The 12,688-nt window shown below is 53.4% G+C and overlaps 1 protein-coding gene across 1 annotated transcript; it reads right to left on the reverse strand.

Moving 5' to 3' along the window:
• Positions 1 to 164: 164 nt before the first annotated feature.
• LOC128851500 (uncharacterized) lies at positions 165 to 7,490 on the reverse strand. The gene is made up of 10 exons (XM_054060688.1): positions 5,727 to 7,490; positions 4,698 to 4,852; positions 4,201 to 4,348; positions 3,900 to 4,087; positions 3,673 to 3,810; positions 3,040 to 3,154; positions 2,474 to 2,611; positions 1,762 to 2,226; positions 1,321 to 1,422; positions 165 to 902 (listed from the first exon to the last, which is right to left on the reverse strand). Exons 1-10 carry the CDS (start codon positions 5,904 to 5,906, stop codon positions 447 to 449), a joined length of 2,085 nt encoding a protein of 694 aa, XP_053916663.1. The 5' UTR covers positions 5,907 to 7,490; the 3' UTR covers positions 165 to 446.
• Positions 7,491 to 12,688: the final 5,198 nt, after the last annotated feature.

Consider the following 12,688-nt stretch of genomic DNA (forward strand, 5'->3'; position numbering starts at 1 on the left):
GAGAGAAGTTCATCTCCTCCACATCCTCTCGAGCCACCCTCGTAGCACCTGCAGCCTGTATCGAAAGGTACGATTGCTTTCTTCACTTCTCAGGACAAACAGGGTATCAGCTGCTAAGTCTGAGACGGATTGGCTGATGTCGTTTGTCACTGCATTCGAGGCCTGCAAGAGAGAAGGAGAGAGTCAAGATCAGAACACGGCTCTGCAGGGCCCCCAGAAAACCCTCCTGCCAGGGCCACCCACCCCAGCTCTTCTAGGGGCCGGAACGCAGCAAGAGCCAAAGGGATGACGTGGATGCTGCTGGCCACGCGCACCCCAAGCGCCCCTGAAATCTCTCTGCCCACACCGGCCCTCGTCTGCACAGGGAGCAGAGCCCTCCCAGACGGGACAGGGATTGCAGCTCCCTGCCCAGCTTCCTTCCTCCTCCCCACCAGGCCCTGCTCCCCTCACCTACCCTGGTAGATGGTCTGCTGCTCTTCCGGCTGTCCCCTCACGCTCCGACCAAGGTGCCCTAGGAACACAGAGCCCATCCCAAATGCCGTCGCCCCCAGCAGCACAGCTGCCCCACACCAGCCCAGCTCCACACCCTCCTGCCCTCGGCACGGCTCAGCCCACGTTCCCGCCTCGTGCCGCCCACGGGCGAGGGAGAGAGCGGGTGGCAGGGAGCCCTGCGGGCCCCGCATCGTCACGGGCTCGGGGCTCCGCAGACACAGGGCCCGTTCCTGGTGCCGGTGCTGCCGCCGCGGCGGGGGCCAAGCTGCAGCGGGGCAGGGAGGGACCCCCGGGGCTTGTGGCTCACCAAAAAACACGACGGCCGCCTCTCGCAGGGACTCCTGGGGGCTCTGCAGGTACGGCAGGGCCTGGTACAGGTAATCTTCTCTTCTGCTCCTGTCCTCTGCCAGCTGGAGAGAGCGCAAGCGGACATGGGGAAAGATCAGCACAGCTTCCCCGCCTTGGCCGCGCCGCCCCTGTCCCCAGGACTGGCCTCTCCCGCCAGGACACCCACCGCTCCCAGCCAGCAGCCAGCCAGTGCTTTGCAGGGAGCGCAGGGCTGGTGCTCCCCGGGGAGCTGCGCAGCCACCCTGCTGCCAAAGCCCCGCAGAGCCAGGCTTCCATCGGCACCCCTGGGCTCGGCGAGGGACAGGAGCCCGGAGAAGGGCCCGCAGGGCTGCACGGCCGGGGGAAGGGGGGCTGCGCGGGGTGCAGCCCGGGGGCGATGGGCTGCGGCAGTGGGCACGGGCACAGCTGACAGCCCCACACACCGGGCACCGGGGCAGGGCCTTGTCCTGCCTGCCTCTGCCAGCGCGGGGCCATCCTTACCAGGCACTTGCCCAACTTGTAGATCTGCCCGCTCTTCAGCTTCTTCCTCAGCTTCCTCAGCTTCAGCAGCTCGGTGGCTTGAAGCAGGGTTTCCCGGGAGGCCTGCAGAGCAGCAGAGACTGGGAGATGGCACCGCTGCCCAGGGCACAGGACCCGCATCCCCTCCCCTGGGCAAGGCTGAGGGTCCTTCTTGGGCCCTGCTGGGAAGGGGCAGCAGCTGGGGAACGCGTCTGCCGGCGGCTTCGCTGCCCGGGCAGAGCACTGGGGCAACCTCCATCTCGGGCAGCCGGTGCTGCCGGGCGGCAGGAGAGAGGGCTCCCAGAGCTGCTGCTCGGGAGCCGAGGCCAGGAGGAACCTGGAACCCTGCGCTTCATGAGGCACCGGGGCAGGAGGCAGCCCAGCAACCTCCCACGGGAACCCCAGCAGCGCCAAAATCCTCACCTCTGCCACAGGCTGGTTCTCATCATAGACGTGGAAGAGCAGCGGCAGCAGGTTCCGGCGCACCTGTCTCTTTGTTGCCTTCCTGTCCACTGCCACTAAAAGCTCCATCACGTCCCGGAAGAGTTTGAAGGAGAGAACTTTGATGGAGGCGGACTCCTGTTGGCAAGGAAGAGGGCAAGAGCTCAGCACCGGCTGCCTCAGGCCCGCCCGGGCACGGGCTGAAAAGCTACAGGGCGCAAAGTTTCCTGGCAGCATCCAGTGCTCGTGCTGGGGGGCACAAAGCCTTACGTTGTCAAAGAGCGGCTGCAGCTTCTCAGACAGCTGCACGACGACAGGGCCAGCAATTGCCACGTCCCTCTGCTCCAGCATCTTGCCAAGCACAGAGAGGGTCATCTCGACCACCTCCGTATCTGCGTCGTCCAGGACCTCCAGGAGTTTCGGCAGCAAGAACCCCATTCTTTCAGCCTGTGTGGAACACAACGTCGTGTGGGGAAGCCAGAAAACGCTGCACTGCACTGCCAAAAGCACTCGGGCGCTTTGAGACCACGCTGCTGGCAAAGGCCTTCCCCAAAGGACTCGGGCAGGGGCACGGAGAGGCAGGAGAGCTGGGAGCCGCTCCCACAGCTCCCAAAGCCCAGCCAAGTCCAAGCTAGCGAGGAACTCAGCCCCACTCCTCCAGCACGGCCTCAGCCGCCGCCCCCCGCTCACCCACCATCTCAGGTCTTTGGCTCAGGGTGAAGAGCCCTTGCAGCACCAGGCGACGCATCTCAATGCGCGGGCTGAGCACGAACATCGGGAAGAGCTTCAGGGCACGCTCGTGCAATTCCACCACGTCAGGGCAGGCCAGGAGCTGAAAGACACACACAGCAGTGACAGGGGAGCCTGGCCAGCAGGACCCCAGCACCGCACGCAGGGCTGGCTCCAGCCAGCAGCACAGGATGCGGGCACCGTCCCAGGCAGCCGAGCCCGAAGGCAGCAGCGCCTGCAGAGACCCCTGCGCTCCCTGCCCCGCGCCACAGGGCACACGGCACAGGGCAGTCGCCTGCTCCGCTCGGCCGCCTCTCATTGCTTGGCCTTGCAAAAAAACCACTGTCACAAGGGGGCAGGAAACACGGGTGGGGACAAGAGTCACCCCAGCAGCCAGGGGCCAAGGGCACCCAGCGCAGCCTAAGCCCTGGCCCAGCTCCACCAACTGGGCTCCCCCCACGGCCGCCGCTGGAGGAGGGCACAGGGCTTCACGGGACAGCCCAGCGTGGCCGCGCTCGCCATCAGGCTCACCTTGACAAAGAACGCCATGGCAGGGACCTGCAGGCACGGCCCGTCCAGGTTCAGCACATCCAAAAGCTGGAGCGCCACGCAGTGACAGAAATAATCCTTCACCATGCACATCTCTCTGGCAGGGGGAAGAAGGCACCGTCAGTCCGGAGCAGGGTGGGCAGCCTCTCCCGGGACACACTCACGGAGGACTGGGCTTTCCCCACCACCCCTGCCCAGGAGAAAGGCAATGCCCAACACCAGCAGGCTCTTTTGCGGCTGGAGACTGGAAAAACATCCGCCCTGCCCCAACGCCCGCCCTTCCCAGGAGACCCCTGCCCTGCTCACGGGACACACAATTCCCCCAGGCTCTGTCCCTGCCCTCAGTGCATCCTGCCCTGCCCTGGCACGCTGCCCTCGCTGGGGCTGCCGGCAGACTGACCCGGCTCTGTGCCGTCACCCCACACCTCGCAGGAGCAGCCCAGGGCACTTTGGGAGGCCGATGATCCTGGGCACCCGCCTCTCCCAGGCCTTTCCAGTGCACTGGGCCACCCCTTGCTAGACAGATCCCTCTCATCCAACACCAAAGGGATTGCGTGGCGTGCCCTGTCTGCAGGGGAGAAATGGCAGCGGCAGCTTGGAGAAGGGGGCTCTCACCTGGCCAGCAGACCCATCGCGTAGGGGTGGCTCTTGGCGTGCAGCAGAGTGTCCCAGCCATGCTTGTGCTCCACTCTAAACACCACATCCTCATAGCCCAAACAGCAGAGCAGCGCTTTCACCGTCTGCACCATGAATCTGTGGGCAGAGCAAAGCCCAGGTCACACCAGCAGCCCCGGCCCCAGCTCCAGGACTGTGGGAGGGACCGCAGAGCTGCGATGGAGCACCTGCTAGGGCTGGTGGGAAGGCTGACTTGCTCGACGTATTTCCTCCAGCACGCATCGACCTCCTCTGCCTCCTCCTTTATGGTGCAGTACACTTGAAAGAGCAGAGCCAGGAAGAGGGGCGGAAAATGCTGATTCAACACCTTTGGGACCTGGCGCTCACAGAGGATCTCCCTCAGTGCCCTGGTTGCCTGCAGGAAACACGCAGAGAAAGCACTCAGCGCGGTGCCGTGGCGGGGAAGGATGGAGAACCTCCCGCAGAGGCCACCCTGACACGGGGCAAAGCTCTGCTCCAGAAACTCACAGCCAGAACGACGACCTCCGTCTCGTCCCCGTCGGAGGTGGATGTGCTGTGCAGCGGCCAATCCTCCAGCACACCCAGCAGCTCCCACAGCACTCGCTCGGCACAGCTGCGCTCAGACACCAGCGCCCTCCACATGGTCACAGCAGCCCTGCAGGCACAGAGCTCTGCGTCAGCGGGGTCTGGGTCACGGCAGCGAGCCTTGGGCAACCCCGCGTCCTGCGCTGGCTGCCAGCCCTGCCCCTGCCCACTGCCCCTCGCCGGCAGCACCCAGCGGGCTGGTCCCTGCGGGCAGCGGGCGTTCCAGCAACGGTGCCTTGAGGGGCAGCGAGGGAGCGTGGCAGCGGGCCCTGGGGCTGACGGGACAGGGCTGTGAAACACAGGGGCCAGACGGGCACCAAATTCACTCTCAACCTTGCAGCCCACGTCGGACGGGCTCCACAGGCTCAAGGGCTCAAAAGGCTGCTGAGCCTGCGGCCCTCAGGGAAGGCGCCCCGTACCTGTCACACGACGGGGCACAGCGCAGGAGGGTCACCACCACATCATGCTGCTTCCAGCGCACCAGCTCCAGAAGCCTCTCGTCCAGCCCGTTCTTGGCAGGCGCATCCACGTTCCGCTGCAGCCAGCTGTACATTTCCCTCACCAGCACAGGCACCTGCGCGAGACACAGCCCAGAGCTGCAGCGCTGCCACAGCGAGCCCTGCGCCCACCTTCCCTCCCCACCGCACTGTGCTGCCCAACACGGCTATCGGCTGCCACGGGGACCCCGCTTCACGGAGCACACGATTCCTGCGGGGTTGAGCCCAGCCCACAGGCCAACGGAAGCGCAGGTGTGAACCCTCATAACCTCCCCCAGCAGAGCCGCATGCTCCTCCGTAACATCGGAGCTGCCGGAATCCGCCGGGTCCTCATCGACCCTGGCGTCACCGTGCTCAGTGCGTGAGAGGGGTTCCTCAACCGTTTGCAGGAGAAGGAAGGGCAGCAAGGAGAGGGATGTCACCCACCTCAGCAGGCTGCCAGGCTCGGGCAGACCCAGTACCTTCCTCCTCCTCTCCCCTTCCCAGCACCGGGGATACACTGGCCACACTGCAGAGCGTCTCTGCCATCCTGCTGACGCCTGGCCTTGAGGCCTTCTGCTCCAGGGATGGCAGATCCTTGTAAAAGCACCGCGGATGTGGATCCGTAGGGATCAAAGTGACTGTGCAGGGGACCCACACAGCCCCACTCCGTCCCCGTCGTCTCCTCCGGGCACTCTGAGGTGCCTCTGTTGCCACCGCTCCTCTTGTAACCAAAGGGCCCTGTGACACGCTCACACCTGCCACCCAATCACAGCCCCCGATTCACAATGGGTCCCCAAGGGCCAACAGCCAATCAGAGTCTCCCTATCATTCGGGGGTCCCCAAGCGCTCTGTCACATACCGGCACCTGACACCAAATCACACTGTGCGCACCACGGTGGGTCCCCAAAGCCCCTACAACCTGGAACCCCACGTCTTTTGCTCCAGCCTTCCTTCCCTGGGCGCTCCCACCTGCACCAACTGGCCGCTGCAGACCACACGTGCCTCCTCGCTGGAGCGCCGCGCTTTTGGGAGGTGGCAGCGCAATGGCCGGGATGTGGCTCTTTCTCCCAGGCTTGGCTGAGGGAACATTTCTCTCCTCAGCGTCACTCTCTGTCCGCAGCCATGAGCATTTTGGGACTGAAGCAGCATCTCCTACCACCTTCAACTCTGCTTCCTGTCCATCTCAGCCACCACTTCCAAGGCAATTCCCTCTTTCACCACTTGCAGTCTTTTCCTAGGCATGGAATGATCTTCTCCGGCGCATCTGAAGGTGCAGCTCACGGCCCACATGGTCCTGTGCTTCAGACTAGCGACCAAAGGACGGCTGGGAACACACGGACGTTTCAGCTAGCGCTGGGCAGTGCTTGCACAGCATCGAGGACCAGGGAGAGTCTCCCAGAGGAGTCACTGCTCACGGACCCGCCAGGCTGCTGACTGCTTGCCCATCGCTCCGTTCCTTCTGCGCTTATTAAACTGTCTTTATCTCAGCCCGGAAACTTGTAGGCGTTCTTTCGTTGCTTTTGCCCTTCCCATTTTCTCCCCCACCCCACTGCGGAGGGAGGGAGGGAGGGAGCAAGGACTGGCTGGGGGCTTAGCTGCTACCCGGAGCGCTCAACCTGCCACGCTCGCCTTCGCTGCAATCCCTCCCCAACTGTGGGACACTGCCTCTGCTCCCCGCGTGGCTGCGCGCAGCAGGAAAACCGCATTGCAAGGGACAGGTCTGAAAAGAACACACCACTGTTTTCCTGACGGCGCTGAGAACACCAGCAAAGATTCTAAGGGTGTTCCTGACAGCAAGGCGCTATCGTGTGGCACAGCCAGAAGCCACCAGGACATACACTAACATGGACAAGCCAACCCCAACAGCGACACGAGTGGTGCTCGCCAACCATTTTCTGCAGCATCAAGAACTCCCTGACTCAACAGCCTCGCAGCGTCGCGCTCCCTCTGCCTCTTGAGGGTTCAGTGCCTGCAGCAGCATCAAAGGCATCACCGACGCCACGGAGCCCTGGCTGGCCTGCATTTCTGCCTCAAACCTCGGACAGACAAAAGGCTTCAGAGAGTTACGCAACGGCTAAGGACTGGTCCTTTCACATCCGTGGATTTCGGAGTCCAGGCTGATGCTACACCGACCATTTTAAAGCCTTTGGGAGCCAAACCAATCGTAGAGTTGTTAAGGTTGGACCCTATGATCATCCAGTTCAACCATCAACACAATGCAACTCTGGAAGTCATCTGGAGGACACAGTGAGAAACAGGGATTGCTCGAGGACAGTTTTCTTACGGGTCTGCTCTCGGTGCAGTCCTTGGAAAAGAGCAAGGGGTCAGCTCTGGGAATGCTACTATTGTGTTTTCTTTTTCTTTTCCTCATCCCTCATTCCAGTTTGCTTAAGTGACGGCAGAGCAGAAGGAAGTGACCCATTTTTAAAGCCAAGTCCTCCCTCGCTTTAACGGCTGTTGAGCAAGCTGTTGCGTTTTGAAGGCTGTTGCCGGTACAGCCCCTGAGGTGAAAGAGCAACGGTGCGGGACTGGGACGGGTGAGGGGCTGCAGAACAAGTCTCACAGGGAGCTGCTGAGGGAATTGGGGTTGTTTAGCCTGGAGAAGAGGAGGCTGAGGGGAGACCTTATTGCTCTCTACAACTACCTGAAAGGAGGTTGTAGAGAGGAGGGAGCTGGCCTCTTCTCCCAAGTGACGGGGGACAGGACAAAGGGGAATGGCCTCGAGCTGCTCCAGGGGAGGTTCAGGCTGGACACCAGGAAGAAAATTTCATAGAAAGGGTCATTTGGCACTGGCAGAGGCTGCCCAGGGAGGTGGTTGAGTCACTTTCCCTGGAGATGTTTAAGGGATGGGTGGATGAAGTGCTTAGGGACGTGGTTTAGAGAGTGTTAGGAACAGTTGGACTTGATGATCCAGTGGGTCCTTTCCAACCTGGTGATTCTATGATTCTATGATCTGTGATTCACTGGTCCAAAAAGAGAGGGATATGGACAGAGTGAGACAGGATCTGCATGTGACTCCAAGCTACACATTCATGGTTTTTTTGGATTCACTGAAGGTGGGAGGGGAAAAAGCGCATGATTGTAATCCAGCAGGTAGGTCACTCCTATGGAGGTGAAGGATGTGGATACGTCCCTATCTCTCTGATTATACACCAGTCATCAGGCAGCTATTTGGACAAGACATAGACACAGCCTCCCAGAGAAGGGAGGAGAAGTCAGGGTGCTTCTCTCTGCTGCACATCTGAGACAGTGGGGTATAAAGCCTTGCCCCCTTCCTCTGACCACCAGCATTTAAGTACAAGTTGAACATCAGCAAGAATGGAAGAGAATGAGCCAAGTATGTTTTGGAATAAGTTATTAGGGGAAACTCAAGTTTGAATCCTCAAATGCAGACATGGATATGAACCCATGTTTCTGACTTCTCGCTAACCTAGCCACAAGGTAAAAGCAAAAAGGACAAAAATGTAAAAAGAAAATGAAAAAAAAAAAAAAAGTGGCATCTCCCACAGTCAAAGTTGAAAAGAAAGTGGTGATAACTTCACTGCAGAGCTTTAATTTTTTTTCAGAAATAAAGGATGTAGATATCCTCAAGCCCATAAATCAGATTCAGAGAACTCAAAGTAATCAACAATTGCCTCCTAAGCAAGGTGCCATTTAAGAGACCTCTCTTCCCTTCCTTCTGCATCAACTAGCTTACTTTGCTGCTAACTCAGCGGAATGGCAGTGGTGGGTCCCTTCCTATTGAAAAGAAAATAGCCAAGTGACCTGCAAAAGGAGCAAAGTGACTCACTTAGGACTGTGGACAGGGAAAAATCTTAGGGAGGTTTGACCTGAGGCATCCTTGAGCATCACCGCCACACACATCAGAAACCTTTGTGCAATTATAGAAGAAATATGTGTCACAGACCAAGTTAGTCATTCTCCTGCTGGTGCTGTGAAGTCATCCTAGAAGGGTGATATTCAAGAATGGCGTTGTTGGGGAACAGACCATGGCAAAGGCAAGATGTGGAAGGGAGACAAACAAAATAAACCTGTGTGTTGTAGCATTTCCAAATGAAAATTGCTAAGGGGTTTCTCAAATACCCACCAAGTAAGACAAAATGTCAGGAAATTTGAATTAGTACAGCAGTTTCATTGCAAATTTGAAATTACAGCGATTTCAAGTGAAGAGCCTCTTGCTTTGCATGGCTTGTGCATAGCCTATAATTAAGTGTATTTCTATGTTAAACTAAGTTTCTTCTGTGAGCCAATCTATTCCAGACTTGCAATCAAATCTTTTCAATACCCTGCAAATCTGGACGTCAACATCAGGTTTTCCTGAATGTCTTGGTTTTGGCTTCCTGTCATGATTTTGGCTTGGGTAAGGTTAATTTTCTTCTTAGTAGCTAGTATAGTGCTCTGTTTATGATTTAATATAATGTTGATAACACATTGATGGTTATAGTTGTTGCTAATTATTGCTTATACTAAGTCAAGGTCCTTTCTGCCGCTCACACCACTCCACCAGCAAGTAGGCTGAGGGTGTGCAAGAAGTTAGGAAGAGACAGAGCCAGGACAGCTGACCCAAACTGACCAAAGGGATATTCCACACCATTTTCATGCTTAAGGCAATAAAGCCTGGGGGAGAAGAAGGAAGGGGTGGATATTTGAAGTTATGGCGTTTGTCTTTCCAAGTAGTTATTACGCATGATGGGGCCCTACTTTCCTGGAGGTGGCTGAATACTTGCCTGTTGATGGGTAGTAGAGGATTAATTCCTTCATTTATTTTGCTTGCGTATGTGGCTTTCGCTTTAACTATTAAATTGTCTTTGTCTCAATCAATATTTTTTCTCATTTTTAACCTTCCGATTCTCTCCTCCATCCCGCTAGAGGAGAGTGAGCGAGTGGCTGTATTGTGTTTATTTGACAACTGGGATTAAACTGTGACACTTGGATATATTGCATCTTTGAGCCTGTCTCATGTGTTTTGCTGTTCTGGAGAGGTAAGTGTCCCATCTGTATTAAAGTACTCTGGCCAGGATTGTTAATGCAGAGGTGGTTCCTCAGTCCAGAAAGAAAATCAGCTTTTGGTTTCTGAAAGGGCTGGGTTTTCCATGAGGCTGTGTTCGAAAAGCCAGCCTTGATCTGGCAGTCAAATCTGCTGTTTCCTGGTACTTATAACAGATGAATCAGATAAAGCTGTTGAAAAGTTTGTGAGCCATTATTTCCCAAAGCAAAACAATACTAGAAGACTACAGAAGGCCCTGCACTGCTGAACCCATTTATTCACTTCTACAAATAGAGAAGTGCCTCTGAAGTGCCCATCATTCATGGATATAATTCCCAGTGAGTCATGTAGTAGATATTTGTAATTTCACTGTTTTAGCCAAATGCTTTGGACTGTTGCTTATCCTCAGAGCCTTTGTGTTTACTGTCATATTCAAAAAGCGTCTTCCAGCGAATGAAATAAAATTGAATTTGTCTTATGTCACGTTTGTCCTTAGTCTGTTTTAAGGAACAAGATTTCTGTGTTTGACTTGCTATCCAATGCCCAATGTAATGATTTAATACACTTGAAAAGAGAAAATTCTTGTCTCAGTTGCTTTATCTGTCACTCAGTTCTTGTAAAAAGCTACAGTGCTCCTCAGTAATGTCTAGTAATCAGAAAATAAGACTAAGCTGCAGTAGCTGGGTACAACTTGCAGACGCTCCTTGTCTAAAGGAGTTTGCATCAACTCATTTTTATATATATTCAAGCACAAGAAGTCTAAATAGTCTATTCTATTTTTAGTTTTGGAAAATACTCAGAATAAAAAGCACGCACAGTTTTTCTGAGGGGCCATGGGATGTGGCACTCCATCTTTTGTATCAGATCTGCAGCGGTACCCCTGACACCCAAACAGCTACTGTCCCTGCAAATGGGATGAGTCCTCAGACGTGTAAAAGCTTGGAGGACTTCTCCTTAATTAGGTGTGCATGGTTATGTCTGAACAAAGTACTTTGTCAGTTTTCGTGCTATTTTGTGTTGTCTTGTACTGGCATCATGGAGGCATTTAGTATTCATTCAATCTCACATGCCTTTCCCACTGGAATGGTGTGGTAATTTGGAATTATTTATGTGCAAAGTGAAGAATATGTTGAGAAAAACAGAATCTGACATTTCATTGAGTGGGTAACCTGAAACAATTGGTTAAATCAGTGAAGCACAATTGAGAGCGGTGAGTATCAGAGTCATGCATGGAACATTATGAAAAATGTAAGAATGCAAGTGGATTCCTACCAGACCTTTTTCCTAAGTGCAAAAAATTATAAGCTAGCAAGCATGTGTATTTAAGAAGCTGTGTCTGATCTAAATGAGACTGTCAGTTATTGTAATTAGCATTTTTATCTGCACCTGCATTCAAGAAATATTATGCTTCAAATAAGAACATTTGTATCGAGAGTATCATCCTACCCTCTTTTGTGTTTCTTCTGGTTTCGCCCATCAGCCCCAAAATACTGATGGTAAAAATATTTGTAAAAATCATTCCCATTTTGTAAGAGGAATTTAACTTTGAGAAAGTCTAAACAAGACACAGCTTTCTGAGTTGAAAGACTATGTGTTAGCCATGTACAGATATTACACAATCATTCGTTTGGAAAAATGGCCATGACATTTGTTAAAGAGAAGAAATCCAGAGTGATTCAGCAGTCAGAGAGGAAGCATACAGTCAGGCATCACATCACATATGGAAAGAAATATTTGCTGGATGACAGTTCCCTTAACATACGTGCACATCTCTCTCAGAAATTGACCTAATTAGAAACTTTTCTTAAGTATGCGTTGTTATTTTTCTGAAGTCCCTAGTGATAAGCTTTATGCTACAAGGAACAGGTACAGATTGAGTGGCAACGTGGTATCAGATGGCAGATACCAGAACACAGTGAAATAATGGGAATACTCTTAGGGAAATAATGGAATACTTTTGCTGTCTACCGCATTCTCTATAGACAATAAAACCCATGAAAATCCAGTTTAGAAAGTATATGAAAACAAAAAATAAAAGTGAATAATGAAACTAAATAAAATTATATAAGCCTTTTAGAGTGCTTTAATATAAATAAAAGCAAATTCTAGGTTTGTGAAGCTCCGTTTCATAGTTCATCTTAACATTCTTGTTCTTGCAGCCCACTGGATCCTAGACAGAAGTCACTGAAATCATGTTGTTGTTAGCTTATTCTTGAGAAACTCATGCCAGATAGGGACACAGTGATGAAGCTACTAATCCAAGTAGTTACATGAGAAAGTAAACCTTAAAATCATGGACCTTATAATCATATCTGGATGCAGAATTTTGAGAGGGAGGCCTAGCGAAGGGACACACTTTTTCTCAGGAAGGGGATACTTGCGACCTTAATCTTGCAATGAAAAGCTGTAAAGCTTTCCAATTGTACCAAGACTGACTGGTTCAGAAACATGATTTTGACCTCTTGATGCTGGCATTATTTTCATGTACACTCAGCCTTTCTTAACCTGGATTTTCTGTGGATGTAATAACTGTAGCTGTGATCTGTGATCGTGAATGGCAGAGGAGATGAAACCTCTTAAGAGACTGCCAGTAGAATGAGAGATTGTGAATCACTGGTGCCTTTAGGGCAATGAGAGTCATAAGCCCAGAATCCAGCTACAAATTCATGAATGGGCTTGGGAATTAGGAATTGCTGCCTTAAAAGTGAGGTATGTCCTCCAACTTCCAGTTATTTCTCATTTCTGTCTGAAAATAAAGCTGCATGAACACCAATGTTATCAGACTATGATGATGTGGACTTCACTGTGATTACTTTTTCACTATTAATGACTTGTTTTCTCAGCTAATGAGCCAAAAAGTGCATTGCAATGCAACAGCAACTTAATAAGATTAAGAAAAAATTAGCGTGATGGGCTTTATGTAAATTCATTCATGTGAAATTTT

The sequence above is a fragment of the Cuculus canorus genome, chromosome 2, assembly GCF_017976375.1.
Source record: "Cuculus canorus isolate bCucCan1 chromosome 2, bCucCan1.pri, whole genome shotgun sequence".
In the NCBI taxonomy this organism is placed as follows: Eukaryota; Metazoa; Chordata; class Aves; order Cuculiformes; family Cuculidae; genus Cuculus; species Cuculus canorus.

Excerpts from the sequence above, each read along its gene's own strand:
- LOC128851500 (XM_054060688.1), bottom strand. The coding sequence starts at position 5,906 with ATGCTGCTTCAGTCCCAAAATGCTCATGGCTGCGGACAGAGAGTGACG. Across the intron at positions 4,088-4,200 it reads CGGAGGTCGTCGTTCTGGCT|GCAACCAGGGCACTGAGGGA; the intron begins GTGAGTTTCTGG and ends TGTTTCCTGCAG. Across the intron at positions 2,227-2,473 it reads TGAGCCAAAGACCTGAGATG|GCTGAAAGAATGGGGTTCTT; the intron begins GTGGGTGAGCGG and ends TGTTCCACACAG.